The following is a 24,663-nucleotide window of genomic DNA, read 5'->3' on the forward strand; positions in this document are numbered from 1 at the left end:
TAACATCAGTAAAACGCTCCGTTCAAGTGCTGCACAAAGTTTACTTTTCCTCTGCCTCCTTCTTACTTTCCCCATGAGTGTCATTTCAGCCCACTGTTTGAACAAAACTTTGACATTTATTACTGCTTATGTGCTCCTTTTCTATATGTATTTTAAGTAAAATTTTTGCTTTCTTGGCCTTTTTCCTGTTTTAATAAATATATAAACAGGCATCTGCCTTACATACTTTAAATGAGTCAGCAAATTTATTTAATGATCAGTTAAAGATCAAAGTCTGGAACAAAAAATTAAATTAATAAAAAAATACACAGGCAGTTAAAATCAGATTGATTCAGCCTGTTCTTTCTAACATTATCTGACAGTCTCAGGATTCTATGGACATTATTTCATTTTAATCAACTATTATTGGCTCGTCAGTAAGTACGATGGCATGGTAATTTCAGTGGTTCATATTAACCAGGTGTGTCCTGTTTGTATTGCGTTTAATTTGCTCTGACAATGAAAACATAAAACACTGTAAACACCTTTTTAGACAGGGAAGAAGGAAGTAAAGTCCTAGAAAAATAGAAAAATTGTGCTTCATCTGCGACTCCTTAATGTTATTTTCCTCTGTGATAGCAGAAGCTATTTGTCTGTGTTGTTTTCTTAAGCCTGATGTTATGATACAATTTGAGTTCAAACCCCTCAGTTCTAAGTTCACACATTTGTTCAAATTTGTGATTTGAGTTAAATATGTCATGTGAATATAGGGTGTGTTTGAGAGCCAAACGCTGATTAAAGTTTTCATATTTTAGGTCAGAAATGGAAGACCAACATGAAACATCTTGCTATTAAGTTTTTTATCTTTTATTTTCAACCTGAAAGACAAACGTCCTCCTTTGGTCCTGAAGCATCAGCATTAAAGGCACCTGGAATGATACAAGACAAGATGGCTGAGCTGGAGATGGTAGAGGGTGATAAGTAGTATGCATTTTCATTTATGGCAGGGACGGTAATGAGGGCTGTGTTTATGGTGTAATTTCATCATGAGTGTCCTTGTTCCTGGGTTGAGGGTCACTTTGCTTCCATTTGAATGTGTGTGAAAGAGCACAAAGATGTGGGATGTTTTCTTGAATGTTATTGGCTCCTCCACAAATTGTCCTGAATTTGAAAGGATTTTAAAAATGAGTCTAACCTTGGCAGATTAGTTAGAGGTAGAGTTGGTGAGTAAACAACTCAACCAGTTCATTTTTTGCAGCGTTACGAATGACATACATTTACCAGGTTGTCATTGTAAAAAAAAATTGTTCTCAGTGGACTTATCTGATTAAATAAAGGTTTAATTATAGAATATAGCTGTTTTAGTACAAAATATGCATCTAAGGGACATTGTACATGTTTGTGTTTCTAATTTCATGCCTGTGGTGAATTGTAAGCAAGGTCAGCATCAAACTTCTGTGATCAAACTGCTGTGTAATAAAGAAGTAAGCTTCAAGAAGAGATGGTTTTCTCACCTTATCAACATCCTTCTAGCTCTTTTAAAATCACTGTTAACCAACCTCACAGGGTTCATTTCCACACACATTTGACAAGGTTTCATAATATCAACATTCAGCTAAAAAAGAGTAGTCGTTTATTCAAAACAAATAATTATTAATCCATCGGGAAATCTTGAGCAACGTTTAGCACATTGGTTGCTTAGTAACACACAGATTCAGCAACCAGAGTCCTTTCTCATTTTTCACAGTGACATAAAAGTAATGGTTTTATACAAGCATTAAAAACAATCAACATTTTGTTTATTGTTTTAAAATCAATTAGCAGAAGCAGCAGGCAGTTTGACAGTCATATCTTCTTGTCTTCAGCTTTTTGTTTTTTCTCTTGCTAATTTTGGTACATCTTCTCACTGATCTCTTAATACCGCTCATTGCTTTGCCCGTACAGCAAACCAAGCCTCTCAGGACAAAAAATATTACACTTTTAAACAATTTGTTTAGGCAATCACAACCAGAAGTAGTTTTACAATCGATCTCTTACTCCCAAATCATGTTAATGAATCATTCTTCAAAATGTGCAGCATGGTGTCCGCATCAAAGAAATTACATTGAAAAAGGAAATGAATGTCAAGCTTTTGATTATCTTGATATAAAACAATAACAAACAGATTTAAGGACTTTAATTATAATTATTCGTTATCTTTTCCCAGACTTTGCAGAACCGCTTACTCTGCCTTCCATGATGGATCCTGGTCTCTCCACCTCTGACAGCCCCATGGGTACCACTCCACTGGACAACTCGCCCCCTGAGGAGAGCATTGCCATTCTCACATCGATGGGCTTCCCCCGCACTCACACTATCCGTGCTCTCAAAGCCACGGTCAGTTGTTTCTGTTCGCTGGCACAGATATCATCTAATAATTCAGATCAGTTTCACTTCTAAACTTTTATAATTATTTAACTGTCACAGAGCTGTTACAGTTTCTCTCCTAAAGAACAGTGACTGCATGTCTTCTCCTGTTCTCTAATGTTTATGGAAGTGATAACAGTGATTTATTCTGACTGAGCACATGGTGAGCTGGGCAGCCAGCGTGGGCAGAGATGGTCATCATGTCTGACTTGATAAAGTAGAGAAGTCTTTTGTTGGTGGTGCATAAATCCTTAGTCTACTTCTCGTGGAGAATGGTAATAGTTAGACTTGAGCAAGAGAAAATGTGAGGACAAAGATCCACCTACACAGTGTAGAAAGTCTCACTGAAAAGTGCAGAAATAAAACACAGAATAACAAGGAAATACAAAACTAAAGCCCCTCAGAAACGTAGAAGTTAAATTAAAAGTGGTATCCTGACATTGTGACAAAGCAGAATGAAGGAAATAAAGTAAGATGGGGTTTGAAAAGAGGCAAAGAGAGGATAACACGATGAAAGCAAACTATAAGTCATAAAGAGGCTTAGCTGGCCTACTTGCTCACTTTCCAGCAGCACGTGTAATAGCTCCTACATGTCAGTGTGATTAAAGATGTCTGCTCTACATGGTGTTTACAGATAGTCCTAGCAGCACCCGTACACACCCTAGCACACCTCATCTCAGAGATGCATAGAGCCATTTTAATATTGCTCGAATACACATACTTTACTAATTTAAAGTATTTATATTAACTTGAACCAAACTGAGAGCAGCTGCTGCACATTAATTCACTCCTCTGTTTTGAAATGGCCCCTCGTTCTCACATTTCATGTTTCATATTTCAAACTGCCCCCTCAGCAAAAATAGGCCTGCAGACTGTTAGTAAGACATAAAAATAGACAGCAGGCTTTCTTGTTTATCGTCAGTAAAGCCACTGAGCTCCCTGTCCGCCACCATGTTGGTGAAGTGAAAAACAGCAAACAACAGATATTCCTCCTGGGGGATGGAGGTGTGAAACAGAGAGGGGTCTCACTGCTGGTCTATTGTCAGTCCATATTTAGTACTATGTACATCTTTTCAACCACAGCGACCTCACAGACAGGAAGCTGAGACAGAATCATTCAAACTGTTTCGGACTCACATCCTCCAGGAATCGCACCTCGCTTTTGGATAAAAAAACATTTTCATGGGTGATTTAGCTCAGCTGGATGCCTCCCAATGAAGGACCGCTCAGTTAACATGTTTAACATATGTTTGCTTTTTTTTTGTCTTTTTCAAAATTTTCTCCAGGAGTTTGCTCAAGACAGAGAGTGGCAAAGACAGAAAGAAAAAAACTTCAAATAGACTTTCTTATCTTTAGTCCTGACTTTATTTACAGACCATCACTTTTCTACAGAATGTGCTAAGATCACAGCTGTACTATTGCATATGTTAAATTTATGGAATATTAAAGACATTATGGTGCAGAAATATCAGAAAGTTGTTTTGATCGTTTTCCAGAACAATAACCTTGAGCGAGCACTTGACTGGATCTTCAGCCACCCAGAGGAGGAGGAGAGCGATGCCCTTTCAGACATGGCTGACACGGAGCCAAATGACAACGCCTTTTCCAACACCAACTCGCACAGCGATTCAACACTGTCTCCAGACAGAGACACGCCAGGTCCACGAGTCAAAGACGGACCAGGACGTGAGTGGTTTCTCTTACCTGCTTCATGTGTTGCTGATCTTCATTTTCATCTTCTTTTTCTTGGCCTTTGATAGCAAGCTGCGTATGCAGAAAAAAAGAGGGCTTAAAGAGATATAACAACAATGTCCTGAAAAAATAGTTGTTCATATTTTACACTGCAAACCACTTTTACCAGAAAATAATCTTGGATCTGTGTCCAGAACATTTTGAATTTTAGGGGTGAAATTAGTCTCATAATAGTGTATTACATGATTTATAGACAAAACAGTTTGAGAGTACTTTGGGTACTTGCAAATGTGTGTTTGAGTCCACCCACAATTTTTTACACATACACACATTACACATGGCACAAACATACATATTTTACAAGCAGGTTTTGCCATCAACCTCATTTTTATGTTAGAAACCTGTTCAGAAACATGAAGTCTGAAAATATCTGTAAGCTTTTATCTGTCTGTCTGACTACAAAGAAGGTACGATGAACAATTCTATCTTCAATGAAAGTGTTGTCCCCATTTTAAAATAACTATAGAAAAAAAAAAAAAAAAAAAAAAACACAACACCAAAAAGTCTTTGATCTGATTATATTTGGTTGACCCACCTTTCCAGCAGTACTTAAACGCTGCATGTATTTGTGGAACTGTGAGAAGTCTGTAGGTGTGAAAGAAGTCTCAAAACTCCACATGAACTGATCCCTGTGCAGATGTAAGCTGATCCATGCATGTCAGACCAAGAGTGCAAACAAGTGTAACAATCTGAATGCAGAGGAAGATGTTTAAACCTGGAAATGATCACATTTTGTGTGGCGGAGTGTGAAAATCTATTTTTAGAATATTAGTATTTTTGTAATGTTTGCATGTATAAAATAATGTTAGGTGTTCAAAATGCTCGATATTTGTGTGTGGATTTAAACATTTGCAGACACCCAAAGTTACTCACAAATTATTTAATAAATTTGTATATCATGTAATACACATTTATAACCATTATGACGTTAATCTCACTGCATAAATCACAGAATATATTTTCCTCTAGATTTTCGGTTTAATCAGGATATTATAAACTTCTCTCTGCTGGTTCGACATCAAATAAAACCTGGCAATGATGCAAAAGGTGCTTTGATGCTTCTCTGCCAGACCAGCTTTGAGTGCAGCAGCATCAAATACATGACTCAGCACTATTTTGGTTCCTCAGTTTCAATACCCTCTACAGATAATGTCCTTTAAAGAAAATATAGATGTTTTTAATTTAAAAAAATTGATTGAATTATAATTATTTTAATTAGCTCTAAAATTAAACATTAAATAAAAGGATTATTGGAAATATAGCCATAATTTAGTTTGTACAATAATGTCTTCTCTGTGTAAAAATATTAAGTCAAATTTTCACTGATGGTTTGTTAAAATAAACAACATGGAATGTTGATTTAAGTAGATTGACATATTTTGCAGTTTTTCATTTGTTATGCGAGTCTGAGGAAAAAAAGTTAAATTTCTGCCTTAAATTTACATAATGCGTCATTTTAGCTGTGGCTTTTCTCTTGTTCAGGTTATGAGCTCTTTGCCTTCATCAGCCACATGGGAGCATCCACCATGTCTGGACATTATGTTTGTCACATCAAAAAGGAGGGAAGGTGGGTTTCAGACTGTGCTCCTACATCACATTAATTGATTTTTATGAGATCAGTTTTTATTAGTAGTTTTTTCTCTTTGAAATGACTTTGCAAAATGGTTAAGAGTTTTAAGAAAATACACTGATGTTTGACATTAGAAGGCTAAAAAAATAAATGTTGTACCTTGTAGAAAAACAGTCCAATTTATTTTTCCACATAGATTTACATAAATAACATTTTGACAGCTTTCGCCAGAAAAAAAAGATGAAGCATACCTTTCTTAAATGTTTGATGCAGGTGGGTGATTTACAACGACCATAAAGTGTGCTTGTCAGAAAGACCTCCGAAGGACTTGGGCTACATCTACTTTTACCATCGACTGTCTAGCAGTTAAAGTTACTGTCCCCCTCCTCCCTGCAATCTTTAAATAACCAGTCTTTCACCTAGAAGACTGACAGACATCTGTAACAACAGTGGAAATGATGGAAACCTCGCAGACCAGCTGTTCGCCTTATTGTGACGCCATTCAGGAGCAACTAGGATTACTGGTATAAAAAGGGAGAGCAATGTGCTTTTTGTGCATTTGTTGTGTTTATGCTTTAAATGTTTATGTAAAAAAAAAAAGGCAAACTTGTTGGTGTAAGTAAGGAGGGATTTGTGCAATTTCTACTTCTGGACTGCTCTGTACACAAAGTGATATCACATATCAAATCTGGTTTTTCCTCCTTTTTGCCTTCAGCTACGTTCAAAGTGCTACATTTTATAAATGTAAACTGAGATGGCGATGCTTCACTGCCAGCTCTGAACTGCAACAACAGACAAGATTTACGATGCTGCTGGTGGCTTTTTTCCTTTTTTTATTTTGAATTACAATGAATGTTTTTCATTGTGCGGTGGCTGAATGATAAAAAGAATGAAAACGTTTCGTTTTGTAACCAAAAAATCCAACAACAGACTGTGTTTAAAGGGACATTGTGTAACATTTTCTGTTGTTTACTGGCCAAAATCGATGTCTGCATGCATGTGTTGCCATTGGTGTATTATGACCTCTGCTAATGATCTAACACATTCTTGTAAGCAAAGAATTTTAGATTTGTTCATACATATGACAGATAAGCTGGTAGGAAAGTGCCATGATGGTCTGCCATCTTGAAACTACAGCCGCTGCGAACCAGCGCACAGTGATTGAGATGTGGGAGAAGAAGATAAACGAGAGTGGCTTACTACCCCAGCGAGTTGGAAAATCTGTTAAATTGTTATTGACAAAAACGCAGGACCATGCATATGCAACAGCAGCAGCATGGGAGCTGTTTTCACTATCGCCAAGAAATCAAAAAGGGGACTTAAAAGGCAGCGTGACCAGACGATACAAAAAAACGAGGATTAACATCATGCTAGCCTGCCCCAAGTGGAAGGAGCTCAAGAAGGAGAAAGATTTTAAAAGGGATACTGAAGTTGCCAACTTTCTCCTTGGCATGTAAGTCAACGGTACTGCCTAAGTTAGCCTAGCTAACTTTTTTTCATTCGGTTTGGTTTAACACTGTTGCTTGTTACCATGAGCAGCATAACAGTAGTTTCTGCTAAAATACACCACACTTGTTAGTACAGAAGTGTAAGTTTACGTGGTTTCAGTCGCTTTCATAGTCACGGTAAGCACTAGCTTTCAGTCGCAGTAAAGCTGGACTAAAAGCCGGTGGGAAGGCTTTATAAGCCTGCTTTTACTGTGACAAAAAGCCAGTGTTGTATCGTGACCAGTTTCCCCATCGAGATCTGTTCCCCCTTTGAGAACCGTTCTTTCTTCTAAACACAGAGGAACAATATCTGACAATTTGATGGGATGTGCTTTTTAATATTTATGAAATCACAAACCTCTTCACCTGATTGAACACTCCATGAACTATCGGATGAGATGCTTTCATCGGTGTTGTCGAGGCTTTCTGAAACACAGTGGCTACCACTTGTTGCGATATGGTATTTGAGAAAATGAGGCGTTAGAATGCACTATGTGTTAGAATGGGATACACATTTCCAACGTTAGATGGAAGTAATTCTTACACAATGTCCCTTTAAGTTTGGGGATGAAGGAAAGAACCAGAGGGTTACAAATGGGTGTTGAATATTTCTGGCTAAATGTCTCAATACAGCCCAAGGTTTACTCAGAGAATACTCCCCAATACACTGGCTGAGTTGTGAAGTTATTAATTTTCCAAAGCACTTTTTGACTTTAACAAGTTCATATTCTGCACCTGGTGCTGTAAAAGTGGACTCTTAACATATAGATTACACACTACAATCAAATGAATGTGACACCTTTCATTAAATTTAATTACTTTTAAAGCAGTTAATCCTCTTACAGTATTGCATTTGGTTAATATGGGCTTTGATTGATGATTTTTATATCAGTAATGTACATGTAAGGTAAATATAAGTTCTCAACGCTGCAATGCAACTTTTTCTTTTCATTATTTCTTGCCCAAATTGCAAACTATTTGCATTCTAGGCATAGCAAAGTCAAGTCAAACCAACTTTATTTATTAAGCACTTTACAACAACAGCTACTGAACAAAGTGCTGAACATACTTTGCCCCAGCTGCACCTGCTGCAGTTTGCTTACTTTATCACTCTTGACAGATTCAGACTGTGACCCAAAAGGTAAAATAAATGTTTTCTTTGACTTGTTGCCAATTTTCGGGTCAGTTGGTCCGTTTATGCATCTCAACATTAACCATATCTGGAGCAATATGCATTACATCCAAGTACATTCTTGAACTAACAGTATGATAATAGCTGCAAAGAAACCTGCATCTCCTCTACAATGAATGTGCTAATGGATCTGATGCAGTGTTGAATGTATAACTTTATGGTGCTCACTGTAATCTGAACCTCTCTCCAGCTTTAGTAATAGTAATAATAATAATAAAAACCCCACCAGGAACATCACAAATGGCCTTTTTCTGTTTAGTCATCTTAACCCCGTGCTGGAATTATCCTCCGCTTCCATACCATGACAGTATGTCCAGAACAGTTTTATTTGCCAGATGATCTTGAATTGAATGCCTGTGTATGTTTTTCTTAAAAAAATGTATGAACATATAACTGGAAATTGGTGACTGGAATATAAATATATGATTAAGAGCCAGAACTTCATCTAAAGTCATGAGTATTTCCTTGATTAATATCTTTACAAAGAAGATAACATTAAGATAAATATCTACTGAATAAATTCTCATTTCTGCATTGCTCCCCTTTAACAACTATGTGCCTGAACCTCCCTGAGCAAATCTTCACTTCACACAAATCTCAACCTCTTAATAAACTGCTGCAGAGTTTGTCTATGCAGTGGGGAATACTGTACTGAATGTTTCTATGCAAGTGTTGTTTCTGCTCCTCAAGATCAGCAGATAAATGATTAGATCTTCGTCTTGCTTAACGATTGTTAGTCATATGTGTCCAGATATTCTGTGCAATGTCTTTTATATCTTAGCACCTTTATAGTTCCTCTCTTCCTCCTTGTTCTAGTATTGTCTTTTGTATTTTTTCGTCTTGTCATTATGGCTTTCCCTTCAGGTTGGTCTCTTCCACTCTTCTTCAACAATAATATTTCAATTTGTCATAAAAAAAAAGCCGTTTTATTGTCAGCATGTGCACTCAACATCGACATTTAGACATTTGGATTGTAGAATTGTACTTAAGTGAGTTTTATTCTCTTTTGTTTCATTTAACTAAATGTCAAAAATGTACTTATTTTTACTCTGCTGCCTTTTTGCAAACAAATTTGTGCCATTTCATCAATTTTCATTAGTTGTCTTTGAGGGAGTATTTTAAGTTAACTTTTGTAATGTAGACATTTATCCAATTACGACTTCAGTGTACGTGAATAGTCAGGGCAGTGCAACTGTTTACTTTACAATGTTTGAATAATTTAATAAACTACACCTTTGTTGAGATTTAGCCTCTTCATTAACAAATACAGACACAAGAGCAAGGAATATATAACAAGAATTTATTTTAAAAGGTTGCTTTCATAATGTACATTTCAAAGGTGCTAATGCTTTCCTTGTGGTTATACAGGGAGAGTAATATTGTTTATAGTAGGTGTGTTAATAAATAAATGGCTGTATATAAAGTATATAATTTTCTAATATCATCCATCAAAATAGCATTTGTTTACATATGTGTTTTCATACATTGATAAATAAACCAGGACAAATCCTTTTGATACACATTGAATTAAAGAAGTGAGAGGAAAAAGGTACACAACATGGATTAATAACCATCATGAACCCCAACCTATGATGCAGCTAAAAACATTTTGACATCAGAGAAATGAGCACATGGAAGATTACCACATAATATCATCAATTATGAGCAAAACCGTGACAAAGTGGTACCGATTGTAGGAAGGGCTGGGCGATATGAACCAAATTTCATATCTCGATATTTCTTACCTGAATCACGATATGCGATTTATATCGCAATATAATTTTTTTGTTAAGGTACCAAAGAGAAAGTTTGAATTTACAGCCTTGGGTGCTAAATGCACTTTTATTAAGGATCAGCAGCTTGTGTGCATTAAAACAGTTGACTGAAATTAATGTAGCTTTATTAAATGCTCTTAAAACAAAATAAATGAAAAACACTTTTCAATGACCATAACAAAAATACAGTGGTGCAAAATGCAAAACAAAAACATACTTTTAACTCAAAACACGCTATCACAGTATAAACAATATTCCCTCATTCTATGTCGCCAGTGAAAAAGTCTCAATATGTTTGAAAAAATCTCGATATATTGCCCAGCCCTCACTGAGTGTATTTTTTAAACCAAATAATTATTTCTAAACTATATTTTAACACAACAGTAGCAGAGATGTTTGCAGACATTAAAAGCATTGGTGTAGAAAGTATTCAATAGGCAAATGCTGTAATATTAGCTGGAAAGTTTCATAGGTTGGGGGCTCCTGCAGTGGTTACCAGTGTGTTCACAATTTGTAGAAGTTGCAATTACAAAATTTCTACAGGATATAACTGTCCTACTGTGTGTTCAGAACTTAAGCTCACATACGCTGAGAAGAGATTAAATGTGTTATTCCCTATGTTCTCTTCTTTGCTTGAGCCTTGCACACGTTGCCTGTTCTATGCAAGAAACAATATTTTCTGTTGAATAAATACTGAATATATACATTACTTCATATCAAGGTTGCAGTGGATTGTAGAAATATTGCAAGGAAACTTCATTATATGCTTAATTTATATATATTAGTGGGAGCAGAAAAGAAGCACTAACATGCATAAAAAATAAAATACCTAAAAAAAGGAAATAAACAGACAATCTCACATGCAATCAGCCTCAAGCTTGTCCTCAAGAGCATGCGTTAAGCCAAGTCAGTTCACCTGAGAAGAATACAGCAGTTTGCTCTACATAAATAAAATTTGACCAGCCATCCTATCAATGCACTAAAACTGTGATGTATACAGTAGACGTTTAGACTTCAAGCTGGCAATTTCAACTTCCCTTTAGAAAAATAAATATTTGTTTTCATTTTCAACACATCAACTGCATTTTGAAAAGCAAAACAGCAAAGGCCTAAAACCAGGTAAAAAAAACTGGATTTGATTAGGAAATAACGAAGTTACTAGACATGTTTTCTGCAGCTGTGTTGACAGAAAGGATGATGTGAGACCAGATGATGTTTTTATGATGGCCTGACAGAATCTTTTGGATATTTTACCAGGATACAGATAAAGATGGATGTAGGTTTATTTTGCATGTGCAAAAATGAACATTTGGATGGTAGACTGTGCTCAACAAACATGGTGATGATTTGTGCCTTTTGTCAGAAGCATAAGCAATAACACTGTATGTGACTGTAAAGAGTCTCACTGTCAAAAGATGTAAGAAGAAACTTGTGCAGCTGTAAAAAAAAAAAAAAAAAAAAAAAAGGCAAACATCTAAACCCTGGAGGCTCTTTGAGCTTATTCCACCAACAAATAACATAAAATAACATTCGAGATAATTAGTAGATGATGCAAGTTAACTGACAAAAAAACAAAAAAACAAACAACAACAACAACCTTTAAACACTTAAACTGATGTTTAAGTAAAGCATGGAGTTATTTTTAGAACCACCAGCACTACTGCCACAAACTGAGATTGGGCGATGGCATCTTAGCAGTTTTGGGGAAAACTGAAGTAATTTAATAGGTCATTAGAGAAACAATACCTCTCATCAGTGATGCTGAATGTAAAAGAGCTCATATGATGCTCATGCTCACACATGGGTATGTTGCAAAACAGAGATTTTTTTTCCAAAACAATTAAAAACACAAAGTTTTTCCTGAAAATAAAATCTCTCTCCACATGAAAACACACAGAAATGATCAAAACACTGCCAGGGGCCAAACCAAAAGGTGGTGATCCCTCCTAGCTCCTGAGGCCATGCTGGTCAATCAGAAGATTGACTAAAGAAATGATCACTTCTCGCAAATCCCAAAAATCCGTTCTCAGTGCTCCAGAACGACATTTGCTTATTGATGAAAGGTGTAAAACACAAAGAAAAATATATGTTTGTCAAAATACTCGTAGATGTGTGGACGTGTACTTACTCTCCCTTAAGCTAAAGCCTTAAGCTAAATGTTTGAATGCTTAATATTTTTTTTCTTTTTTTTTCTCACACTGTACATTGAAGCACCTTATCTGAAATGTCTGTTTTAGGCCCCATCTCTTTAAAATCTACCTCCCTAGATGTACGTTCTGCTTCCAACCTAACCAGTGGGTTGTATAAATTTGATTTGTGATGATGTCATTTAATAAAGTCCCCTTGCTATTGGTTGGGCCATTTCACAAGCACTGCTAAAAATAACTTACTTGGTTTTTCTTTTCAGATAATTATTACTAAACCAGATAGCAGGATGTACTGAATATCATTCAAATCTGAGTGAATAAAGTTGCACCTCCAATGACCATGTTGCCTTCACCAGTCCACTGCCAACCCCCCCAATAACTATTAGTGGCATGCAACTGATCTGTTTCAGCACATCCTTAATCGGTAAAACCTCTTGGTTATCCACAAAATCCTTGACATTTTTTAAAATATACTGTCTGCCATAGATGCTCATAATTTTCAACCTTAAACATTATCTTATTGGTCCTTGTGCTGGTGCTTAAAAGACTGACAGCAGCTCTGGTTTTCAAGCTGCTTCCTTTTGAAAGGGTAGAGTGAATACAAACCAAAACAAATGCAGTGTAAGCAAATATGTATGGCAGTGAATTTGGTGGTTGCATCTGAGGTCACAAATACACATTATTATGCAACAGATTTGTAAAAGGAAAAGGTTGCACTTTAGGTGGATGATGTTTATTGTCCTCCAGTTTCCTGATGAAACACTTCTTCTTAAGAGATTGTGACATCCCAACCACACAGTTTGGAAGATGAATGGCTCTCATATTGGCCTCTGGTCCCCTGTGATAGCATTCTTTCGAAAACACACAATCAACACCTTCCTTTGGCCCACTGAGGCAGACAGGGACAAACCGACATTTCAGAATGGCAACATGAAATATGACCTTTTGCATAGAAGCCTACAATAAAACACACTTTCTACAGCACACCCAGGCTGTGGACACACCTGATAAAGACCGAAGTGTGCTGAGCTCTACAGTACAGCAGATTATCTATCATTTACTCGGCTGCACGTCAAGGAACATGATGTTCAGTTCACAGAGTGACTTTCAAACTAGCAACTGTGACGCACAAGAGGCAGTCAGCTAAAAAGCATGTTTATAAAACAGAGCTTCAAGATGGTGCGGAAAATGTATCTGCAGGATGAGAAGCACTACATTTCATACAAGAATATTTCCTGCAGATGCATATTAATAAAAATAAACAACAAGTCTTTTTCATTTATGTGCATTATTCAGCCAGACCTAACGGAAATATTTAAATCATGCATCATGGCTGAGGCAAACAGATTTAATTAAATGTGGAGGCACAGCAGATACAAATGCCTGCATTAGGAAATTCACCAAGCTGCCGTCTCTGGTCTTGGCTTCAAACTACACATCTTCTAATGAAATGGAATCATACTGCATTAAAATGAATGCACTCAGCAAAAATAAAAACTAAGCTATGACGTGTACACCAGTAGTTTGGAGCCCCTGAATTAATCCCATACATTTGAAGAGGAGAATGACAGATATTCTCAAACATTTAACAACTTTTGACAAAGTAAAAAAAAAATAAATAAATAAATAATAAAAAAAAAATAATAATGTTGGTTTTACAGATCAGTGATACCAGCCAGTCAGCATAAAGGGAACAAACAGAAGCTGAGAGCCAAAACCATAAATAAATAAATAGATAAATAAATAAAAAATTATTAGCTCAAAAACTTTCAAGTTCAAAAGACAGCAGTTGTATAATGAAATAAAAACCAGTCAGGACATGGCTTAATGTTTTAGTATTGCCATAAAAATAGTATAAATAAATATTGTTGGTCGCATGCATCTGAGTAAGGCTTTACAACCTGGCTTACACATTCCACTTGGATTAAGGAAGTCATCTATTAGGCTGAAGTGCAAAGGGAAAACTTCTACAAATTGGTTATTTTGAAACAAGTATCCATTTCTGAAAATGCTTATACATGCAGTATTATAACTCTCCATTTACAAGGGATAAGAAGAAGCCAGGAACAGAATGTGAAGCTCCAAGTTGTGTGAAATCCATGCTTCTGGAGGTGGAGGCAATCTCAAATCAATAGTTTCTCTCTCCAGTCCTCATCTTTTTGCTGCGGACAGCTTGTGAAGGTTTCTATGTGGGAGTCTTAAAACTGTCCTGGCTAAGCTCTGTTCCACTGGATGAGTCAGTTTTTAATTGATGTGTTCTCTAAGGCATTGCTCGTACAATCTTTGCCCGTCCTTGTGCTCTTTGGGGAAATCACAAATTGCAGTGCAAATTCCATCATAAAGTCATCACTCCAAGAAGAGGCCCTCAAAACTGATCCAAGGTGCTAAAGGGCAGAAAATATGACCATTTTCATGACTGCAGTTAAATTATTTATGTTCATAAGAACACGCTATTGTCTTGAACATACGTCAATGCTGACATGCGCACTTTGGGCTTTTGGCTGTAGGTTCGAAATGAAAGAATAAGAGATGGAGAAGATGGTTCCCCTTCCTCAAATGTCTAAGTTAAAGGCCCGAATGAGAAGATCCAAGTCACCAATGTTTGCAGCTTGGAAGAGCTCGGGCTGGTCCATCATGGATAAAGCTATCCTCAGAGCTGCCCAGATGTTTCCAGACATCACCTGGTGGGACTGCTGGCGACTTCGGCTTTTCCTCTGAAGACTTAAGGCAGTCAGGAAGTTACTGGCCGCCTCTCTAGGGAAGCAACAACAAATACAAGATACGCTGATTAAAATGAAATATATTTAGCAAAGAAATCCCAATAAAAATTATATTAGTGTTATAATATTGCCAATTTGCATCAAACCATGGTAGAGTGGTTCTCCCACTCTCGTACAACCCAGGGTCGCTCACCTGTGTGCCCCCAGGTTGATACAGCTGATGCCCAGGTTGTAGCGGGACCTGATAAACCCTGGATGTAGCTCAAGGGCTCTCGTGTAAGCCTCCACTGCCTCCTCGCTCCGATCACCGTTTGCCAGTGTGGCTCCCAGCCGGTTCCATAACAAGTAGTCCTAGATGGAAGATGAGGATTGGGCTTTTCAAAGTTGCCGGTTTGTCATAATGAAATCTTGTTTTTATAAGGTTTATTGAAATGTGTGTTGCTGGATGCTGTCATCCTACACAATATGACCTATGTAGACATTTCTAGGCATGTCTACAAAACACAGCAGCTTATAAGATTCCTTCCCTTTAGTTGTTCTTTTGTAATACTAACTGGATATTTATCAGAAGCAACTCTCAATTATTATAAATTTAATTATCAAGTCTTTAATGCTTTACACCTTTGAACTTAAGAAACGTTCGATAGAAGGCCAAGTAAATCAGAGGTGAGTGGTTCATTGTTCAACTATGAATCAGCAATGACATGATGAATCAGTGTTGAAAAAGCAAGCTATCATCTTCTGATTTCCTGAAGACCAAATAATAAGGTTGCATCTTGGAGCACTACACAGCTTTCTGATGGAAAGTATCCCAAAAAGAGTAATTTAAGGAGAGCAGAGTTACATCATACTGGATGTCCTTGCCATTGTTTCCCACCTGCAGCCAAAGAGGAACATACAGAGGTCAGTGGTCTGTTACAGTATAGAGGTCCTTCATCTCTGGTTAAGCCCTGCAGCAGGGTATAATTATCTCCCTTTTGTGTTCAGAGCTGTTTTTGCAGCAGGGGAGCAGATATTACCAAGTCAAATGTGGGAGACTGGATTTAACATTGAGTAATATTCATGCTGGCTTGGGACAGCGCTGGAAGCACGAAGACTGATTTGCATCAAAGAAATGGATGAAAAGTTTGTTGTTGTGTTTGTGGGTGTTTTGCATGCAGCGTCTTTGCATTCTTGTGTAGGAAAATGCTTTTAGTTGCCTTCTCTAACATTTATGTTACGTGTATGTCTTGAGTAACTATTATTGAAGTATTTTTCCTTCTTCATTCAAGTTCAAGGGAATGATTTATTCTTTTATATATTTTTCATGACATTGTAATGCTTCTCCAAGAAACTGCACTGTTGCATTCGAATAGTGCCTGCGGATGTGTCATGTTCTTGCACAAAATGGACTGTTGTCAGACATCAGATATACAGATCTTGAAAAGATTTCTCATACATCTGTTTAACGTCACCTACTGGCATTCAGCTTGCATCTCGTTGCTTGTAAACTGCAGCTCTTAGCTGCTCCTGTTCATACATTAGGGACTTGTGTGGGTAGAGTTTTAATATATCAGAGTATTTGAAAAAAGAATCTTGCTTTCCAATAGGATGCCTGTGATTTTGAATAAATATAATAACTTACCCTCAAATTCTTGTGCAGGATCCTGATAGGGATAGGGAACATACGTGTGACAGACAAGAGTTCAGATTTTGGTTGTTTTACATGTTGCTGTGAGAGTTTGGCGTGCCTCACTGCATCTGTTTGCATGAACTCCCTTGTGACATTTGAGGCTCCATTTCACCATTTTGTGTGTACATGCTTCAGGGCTTCATGTCTACTGTTTGTGTTTATAGTGCAGGATTTTTTTTAATGACTCATCTTGCTCTTTGTCATATTATAAACACTATTGCTCTGAAGATTTGCAATAAAATTTCATGCAACCTGGGTTTCAGGTTTTCTCCCAGGAAGCAAAATCCATGTTAAATACTAGTTCTTTTGCAGATATAATAATACAGAGGACAACTACGTAATTGTGGAGACACAAAACAGTTTCAGAGGTCAAAATTAGGTATAAAATGATAAAAAAAAAAACAAACAAAAAAAAACCCCAATAATATACAATGAAAATTCTGGTTGGTAATAACCTATCAACATCTACCAGCTCAGACATGCAAACAACGAGCATCACTGGGAATTTCTGTAAAGGGGAAACTGACAGTAACACTTATAAATGTATCAACTGTCAGAATTTGATAAAAAAAAAAAAAAACAAAACAAAACAAAAAAAAAAAAAAAAAAAAAAAAAACTTCTCAACAACCATAAATAGTTTAATGACAGACACAAAGTTTACATCATTTACATATTACGGCCCCTGCTGGAATCAGCCAGCGGCCAGACGCCAGACATGTTACTTCTCTCCAAGTAAACCAGAGCATATCACTAGCTTACAAACTTACTCACTGGCTTACAGTCATCATAACAGGCCAACATAGCTCTGAGCCATCTCTGACTTTGAGCTTTAACACAATTAGTGGGAGAATAATGTCGAAAATATGTGTGCATATTAATTATGTGTTGATTTTTGACAGCAGAGAAGATAACATTATATACAGAATATAGTTTCTGTTCATCTGCAGATGTAGGTGACGTCTCAACTCAACTCATTTTCCTCTGTGTATGCCGTGTTACAATAGTGGCAGCTGCACATTCATTGAACCACAGCTTTGAGTTGTATATGTGATCATTTTACAAACAGCAAAATCAAAGTAAAGACATCATGTTTGGTGGTTTTGTCAAACAATACTGAGGCTAAAATTAGTAACTGCTGATTAACATGTTGTCTTTATGAGACTGAAATTTTCTGAGAGCAGAAAAATGTGAACATAAGAAACTACGACCACATTACTGGAATACGTGACTTCTAGTCGTTCTGAGAGCAGCTACATGCAAATTTTAAAAAAATGGTGTGATCACGCTGCAAAAACATTTATTTTAGTTCAAACTGTGATTCTTTTCTAACCATAAGCAACTACTTTACATTTTCTAACCCTAACCAGGAAATGTAATTTCCTAAACCAGGGCTATTCAATCCCAGTCTTCCATGACCACTGTCCTGCAGGTTTTAGATGTTTCCTCGCCTCAGCACACCTGACCATTAACATTTTTAACATCTAAAACCTGCAGGACAGTGGCAGAGTTTAATGGCCCTGGTCTAAATCCAACCAATAAGTAACCAAGTTTTCTTTTAACGTGTTTTGTTTTATGGAAGCTGAGAGCGGCCTTGCTTGAATTCCTTTTTTTAGCATCATTACTTTGATATCTAGGTAACAAGGTTTGTTTTCTTGAAATGACAGAATAATTTAAGTTGTTATCTCATGACGGGGTAATTATTTTTTTTAAAAAAACAGATAAACTAAGAGAATTTTCTTTGTTAGTTAAGGAACGTCATTGCCGGGAAACAAAAAAACACATGAAAGTATTATCTTAAGTTCACATTAATCATCTGGTGATCTTGGGAAAACAAAATTAGTTATCGCATAATAGCAAGTTACAACAGGTAGCTATCTCAAGAAAACAGTGGGCCGATTTCTCAGGATAATGAGATAAATTGATTTATTCCTCCATGTTTAATCTACATGTTTCATGTGTGTGTGTGTATTAACATGTTTATAGGAGGGGTTTCTTACCTCAGGTCGTACTGACAAGGCCGTGTTGAAGGCCTCTACAGCTTTGTTGAACTCTCCGCTGAGATTGAAAAGCACCCCGAGGCCTGTCTGCAAATCTGGGTCAATGCTGTCAGAGTTGTGCTGAACAGCTTCCAGGAAGAGCTCCTTGACCTCTGGTAGCAGCGAGCTATGAACACACACACACACACACACACACACACACACACACACACACACACACACACACACACACACACACACACACACACACACACACACACACACACACATGGATAGACAAATAAGTGTGACTTAAAGCTGCTGAGTGAGCAATCTTTAAGATTGTAGAATTGTGATGTGCTTTGTGCTGCATGTCAGCTTTTAGTCATACAGTCATGATGGGTACTAAAGTCACGTTCACACTACTGCAGTTTTCAAAGGACCATGGTCCGCTTCCACAGATAGTACAATTCATTTGGCGCAGGATAATTTATTATTATTATTGTTATTATTATTATTATTATTATTTAGCTAAAATAACAATCAAATTATTAGATTTTCTGTGGTCATCTGGTCTTTTCTTTTAGTCTAATCCCTTTAAATTTCCACCAAGCTGAGTTTAATAAAATAATGGAGGGTAAAGCAAAATATTCAAAAAGAGAAAAGGAGGTTGAAGGGATGAGAGGAGTGTACAGTAAGATTGAAGAGAGAAGGCTGCACTGTGGAGCAAAATGAAAACAGCTGATCCTGCACAGTCTCGGGGGGAGAGCACTGTAATTAAGTTGTACCTGTATCTCTCTGCACCGACTAGACGATTAATGATTTGATAAAGCTCTTCTTTACTTTGGGAGAAGAATTAAGCCTTTTAAATCTGATATACCTAACAACCTCATCCATAACATCACACAGGCTTCCTTCTACAACAGTGAGAACTATTGGACAAGATAGATATGTGTAAATCCAAGTCTGGCATCTCGCCAGGGAAATTAAACCAATTCCAGCTGTGGCGGGAGACCTTGAAATAAGTTTAGTCTTTTTGAGTTTAAGTGAAACAAATGAATTTCTGAAACTGCTAGTAAAGATATTGATTTTGGGAGTACAACGTACAGTGTGATCTGTTATGTTTGTCAGCTACTCATTGGGGCTGAGATGAGCTTCTGGTTCCTTGTTAGCTTATTACAACCACTACAGCTTATTGACTTTCTCTCATTGATGCATTTGTCATGAGAGCACGCGGTACACACCACCACAATTAAATTGTGTAATAATCAAATAGAAATGTTTGATCTGGATCATTTGAAATTTGATTAACTTTTGTGATGATTGATTTTTGAAGTGGTTTGGCCATTCTCTCGTTCATCATTTCTTAATAGTGAGTCCTCTTTTAACTTTTATGCTTTACATTTGTGGAACAGTCTACCAGTTTAGTTTTCTTTATTCTAGTTTTATTGTTTTGGTATATAAATGCTTACATGTACCTTTATACTGCTGTTTCTATTTATTTATTCATTTGTTATTTATTTAAAATTTTATTATTTATTTAAATTTTCATTATTATTATTATCATTATTGGATTTATTTGATCCTCTTTACTTTTATTTAAACCCTAGTGTTTTCCAGTGTTGTCCTTATTGGGATCCTTCATGCGGGGAACTATGCCTGCTCAGTCTGCAAGGTTGATCACCCTTGTTAAGGTGGTTGGTGGGGTCCTGCACTTCATCCTTATGGCTGTGGTGACCCAGCCGGCCACGATCTAGGTGAATCCTGTGGTGGCAGCCTCTGTGGTCATGTAGTCGTAGTCATAAGTGTGTGTGTGTGTGTGTGTGTGTGTGGGGGGGGGGGGATTCCCAAGATATTACTTCCTCACAGCAGCATCAAGTGTAATATTAGAGATTGAAGTTTGTCTGTGGAAAATGGAATAAGTGGGTGGGGGGACTTTTGTGTGCTTTATCTGTATGCATGTAGCTGGATAGCTCAGTTACCTGGGTGTCTGTCTCCCATGCATTCGACCTGAGGTCGAATCTCACAAGGAACTCAATACAGTTCGGTCTAAATTAACACCTTCCAGTTGGGTCCTGGGCAAAACCTTTAACACTACTACCTAACCACCTCATTGCTCAGATGTTAGTTGATTTGGAGAAGAAGTGTCTACTAATCTAAACGCTAAACGCTCATCTTTAAATATGTATCGTTGTTATGCAAAATTTAATTGATTAAACTGGATTTATACCCTTGCAGCATCTGCGTACGGTAGGGTTGGCATAGCTCAAGCTGGTCATATATGTTCTTGTAGTCGAGGGTAGTGAGAAAATCCAGAAATCCGGAAACATATTATCACAAACTGACCAATTACGAAGGAATACTTCCGCATAACTGTGCTGCATAACAGGGGTGCATCTCAGGTCAAACTTTGTGTGCTGGTTAATCACTAAACCAGTCAGTAGAATTATCAATCACACATCAATAAAAGAGGACCCTCATAGTAAATGTGTTTTTCAATTTTAAGACAGTGTTCATGTCTCACCGTAGTCCATTCATATCGTAACTAGACAGTCAGTAAAGAGTTGAAATACTCAACCTTTCATACCCGGTCATGTTGTGAGCGTAAGACATCCTGCGCTGAGAGTTTGGGGATCCCATCAGGTGGTTCTTGCCTTTCAGCAAGTGCTTGTACTTAGGATTGTGTCTCAGCCATCGAAGCAAGGCCTCACAGGCATCATGACGCATACCAGTGTTGGTCAGGCTCACTGCCAGAGCCATGAGGGCCAATAGGTTATTTGGGTGGAGCTCCAAACACCTGGATGGAGACAAGAACCAGGCATGGGACAGGAAAGATAGTGTAATGTGCACACTTCAAAGAGAAATTTAGATTTGACAGACATTAATTGGGACAGGCCTAAGCAGAGGAACATCAGGCAGTGGCTAATGATTTCCATGCCAGGATGGATGAGCTGCACCTTTCCTGGCCTGCCTCTCCCACAGAGGAGCAGCTCTGCATGCTGCCCACATCTGTATGATTTGAATTAACTTTGCATTTAGACAAAAACACCCATGGCGATCACTGCAGAAATGGAAAGTGCATTTGAGATGATTGCTCGTGTTATATCATTGGTTACATCATCGGTTATATGGCTGATTGCCACTGAGATCTATGCTGGCTTTTGTAAGTGAAAAGGAAAACAGCATGGAACAGTGTTCGATGAACGGCTTGGATTAGTTAGGAGACTAGGGGAGAAGCCAAACAAGATTCAGCTTTCATCAAGATTCATGCCTGATCTGCTTCGCCAACTTCCTTAAAACCTTCATAATCTCCCACCAACTGAACTCAGCCCCCTGCTGTGAACTCTTAATGGTGAAGATTGCACAAATATTGGCTCATGCCACTCATATTCAGTTTAGACTAGAATTTATTTTAGTGACCAGACAAGATGTTTTTTTCAGGGACAAAATGGGTCTGTAAAAACATCTGAAGATAAATAATTTACCTTTTTGATTCAGTAGTTTTTCACAGCACTTCAGAACGAGCTGTGGAGGCTAACTCTGACGTCCAAAAGCATATGTTCAGTATTCTATGCAGCTTTTATTTTTTGTGATTCATGAAATAAACAAATCCAACAGCATTGTAACATGATGCTTTCCATCTGAAGAGAAGCCTGTGTAGTAACAAGAGAACTAATGCCAGCTAAACACCCGGTCTCACTTCCTACCAAACAACTCCCTTCACAGATGGGGTGATTACATAATAAAGTAAAATATGAACCCTTCAAACAAAATGAGATTTGAATGGTATTAATATGCATGAGCATGTAGGATTAAACAAAGTTCTTGTAAGTTGTAATTACATTATTTCCCTCCTTTCTAATCCATTCATTCAGAAAAAAGTGTTTTGAATGTTTATTTTACAGAATGAAGCAGAAATGAAGAACTTGGAACAGAAAGGATGCTTTCTGCTGAATGGCCGTCTGGTGTTTTCTGTTGCTTTGTCTATCACACATCCAGAAAGCTGCTTTCTGGATTCAGCTTTGATATCAATGAAAGTGGGCCACCTCCCATTAAGGATTGGTGAGAACCTGACTTAAAATCAACATCCATGAGGGGTTCCTCTTTTTTAAGAAAAATAATTAAAAAAGAACGTCTTCATGTTGTGGGTAACTTTGGTAACTCTAAAACAAACTGAAGGTTTCTTCTTGGAGCTTTTAATATAAAACGGGTATTTAAAGTAAAAAAAAAAAAAAAAAAATAGATTATTTCCCCTGTTTGTTTTTGGTTAGATATTCTGCTGTCAGAAAATTGTAGAAGCTTGTGGGCTATTATGTGGGTTCATCTTTAAACAAAACACCTCAGCGTTGCACTTGCGTAAATAGTGTTACTGAACAGTACAACACACACACTGCTGTATGTCTGAGCAAGGTTCGATTTTGAATCGTGCTGGATGACAATGTTTCTGATTACCTTTGGAGGGAGACAATTGCTGCCTGCTCATTCTCATTTTCAGCCTGTGTGGTCCCCAACACTTGCCAGGCCTGCAGGGAAAACAATAAAAATATAACAGTTAAACGGGAAAAACAAACACTGAGATCCATCACAGAACAGTTGATACCAATGTTGCCAATGATTTCAGATGAGCATTTAAACGCTTCATTTAGTTACATATTTTGTCAGCTGTAACAAAGGTACATGGAACTACAAATTATACAAACAAGTTTAGATTATGCTCTTTAGATACTTCCAGCTACTCTATTAAATCATTCAGGTATCATATATGTCAATCATTAATATCATATATCAAATGATGAAAAGAAGATGATAATTCAGGTTTTGACAGCTAACAAACGAAACCAGACATATTTTCACATTTGATTTCTGAAAGTTTAATGTGGCATAAAACATTAACTTGGGGATAAATAATTCCTTAACAACACTTCCTGAAGCAAATTTAAACTAAGTGCAATTAACAATTAAAAACATACAATGTGAAAATGTTGTCTCTCGCTTCAGGCAGAGACAGTAATTACCCTGGCAGTGTGGATAATAGCTGTCTTATTCTGGACTATAATCTTCCTTCTCATCTTAAAAGTTTTTAAACTTCTTGGATGTGTTACAGATTTTTCCACCTCAGGCTAGTTGTTGCTGTCTTTCTCATCTCCACTGTTATAGCTGCTTCCCTCTTTGGCATGTTCAAAGTGGTCATTGCTGTTAGACCTGAAATGTGTTGCTACCAGTGCATGGGAAAGTTGCAGCATACACTAGATTTACTCAAATATACTGGTACTTTTTTTTTAGTAGACTAGGCTACTACGTTGTCCTTAAGGGTCTCCCTAAAAAGTCCGTCAGACAGCTGCAATTAATCCAGAACGCTGCTGCTCGAGTCCTCAATAAGACCAAGAAAGTGGATCAAATAACTCCGGTCCTCAGATCTTTACACTGGCTTCCTGTCTGTCAAAGAATTGACTTCAAAATCCTCCTGTTAGTTTACAAAGAACTGAATGGTTTAGGACCAAAATACATTCAGGATCCTCTGGGTTATTATGAACCAACCAGATCCCTCAGGTCATCAGGGTCAGGTCTACTTTCTGTTCCCAGAATCAGAACTAAACATGGAGAGGCAGCGTTCAGCTTTTATGCTCCTCACATGTGGAACAAACTCCCAGAAAACTGCAGGTCTGCTGAAACTTTCAGCTGATTTAAATCAGGATTAAAAACTTGTCTATTTGCTGCCTTTTATTAAACCAAGTGTTAGACCCTCACACTGTAAGTTTTCATAGATTTTATCATCTATCTTAGTCAATTTCTTTTATTTTTTTTTTAAAGTTTGTTTTCAATATACATTTTTATACTTCTTCTGCAAAGATTACAAATTACCATATTTGATATTGAATCTTTGTTTTTTGAATGTGTATATTGGTAAAGTTGAAACTTTTGTATTTGAAAGTGCACCTCAAGTGACAGCGATGCGCCGTCACAGACATGATCTGGTGTGTCTGCA

General features: G+C 37.2%; 2 protein-coding genes across 13 annotated transcripts in view; one reads left to right on the plus strand and one right to left on the minus strand.

Moving 5' to 3' along the window:
- The window catches only part of usp13 (ubiquitin specific peptidase 13), a 34,094-nt gene extending 24,466 nt beyond the window's left edge, over positions 1-9,628 (plus strand). For 10 of the 11 annotated variants that reach the window (XM_042006780.1, XM_042006782.1, XM_042006783.1 and 7 more), the window contains 4 exons: positions 2,186-2,355; positions 3,882-4,071; positions 5,620-5,704; positions 5,981-9,628. In XM_042006780.1, coding sequence (XP_041862714.1) covers positions 2,186-2,355; positions 3,882-4,071; positions 5,620-5,704; positions 5,981-6,077 — 542 coding nt within the window. In that variant the 3' untranslated portion in view covers positions 6,078-9,628. The remainder of the gene's footprint in view (positions 1-2,185; positions 2,356-3,881; positions 4,072-5,619; positions 5,705-5,980) is intronic. The other variant, XR_006012783.1, reaches the window with a different exon arrangement.
- Positions 9,629-9,670: 42 nt separating this feature from the next.
- pex5la (peroxisomal biogenesis factor 5-like a) overlaps positions 9,671-24,663 on the minus strand; it is a 105,160-nt gene continuing 90,167 nt past the window's right edge. Inside the window, exons 10-14 of one of the 2 annotated variants that reach the window (XM_042006791.1) lie at positions 23,130-23,200; positions 21,256-21,474; positions 18,699-18,864; positions 15,222-15,379; positions 9,671-15,062 (exon numbers count right to left, since the gene is read on the minus strand). In XM_042006791.1, coding sequence (XP_041862725.1) covers positions 14,861-15,062; positions 15,222-15,379; positions 18,699-18,864; positions 21,256-21,474; positions 23,130-23,200 — 816 coding nt within the window. In that variant the 3' untranslated portion in view covers positions 9,671-14,860. The remainder of the gene's footprint in view (positions 15,063-15,221; positions 15,380-18,698; positions 18,865-21,255; positions 21,475-23,129; positions 23,201-24,663) is intronic. The other variant, XM_042006790.1, reaches the window with a different exon arrangement.

The sequence above is a fragment of the Melanotaenia boesemani genome, chromosome 14 (genome assembly GCF_017639745.1).
Source record: "Melanotaenia boesemani isolate fMelBoe1 chromosome 14, fMelBoe1.pri, whole genome shotgun sequence".
Lineage (NCBI taxonomy): Eukaryota > Metazoa > Chordata > Actinopteri > Atheriniformes > Melanotaeniidae > Melanotaenia > Melanotaenia boesemani.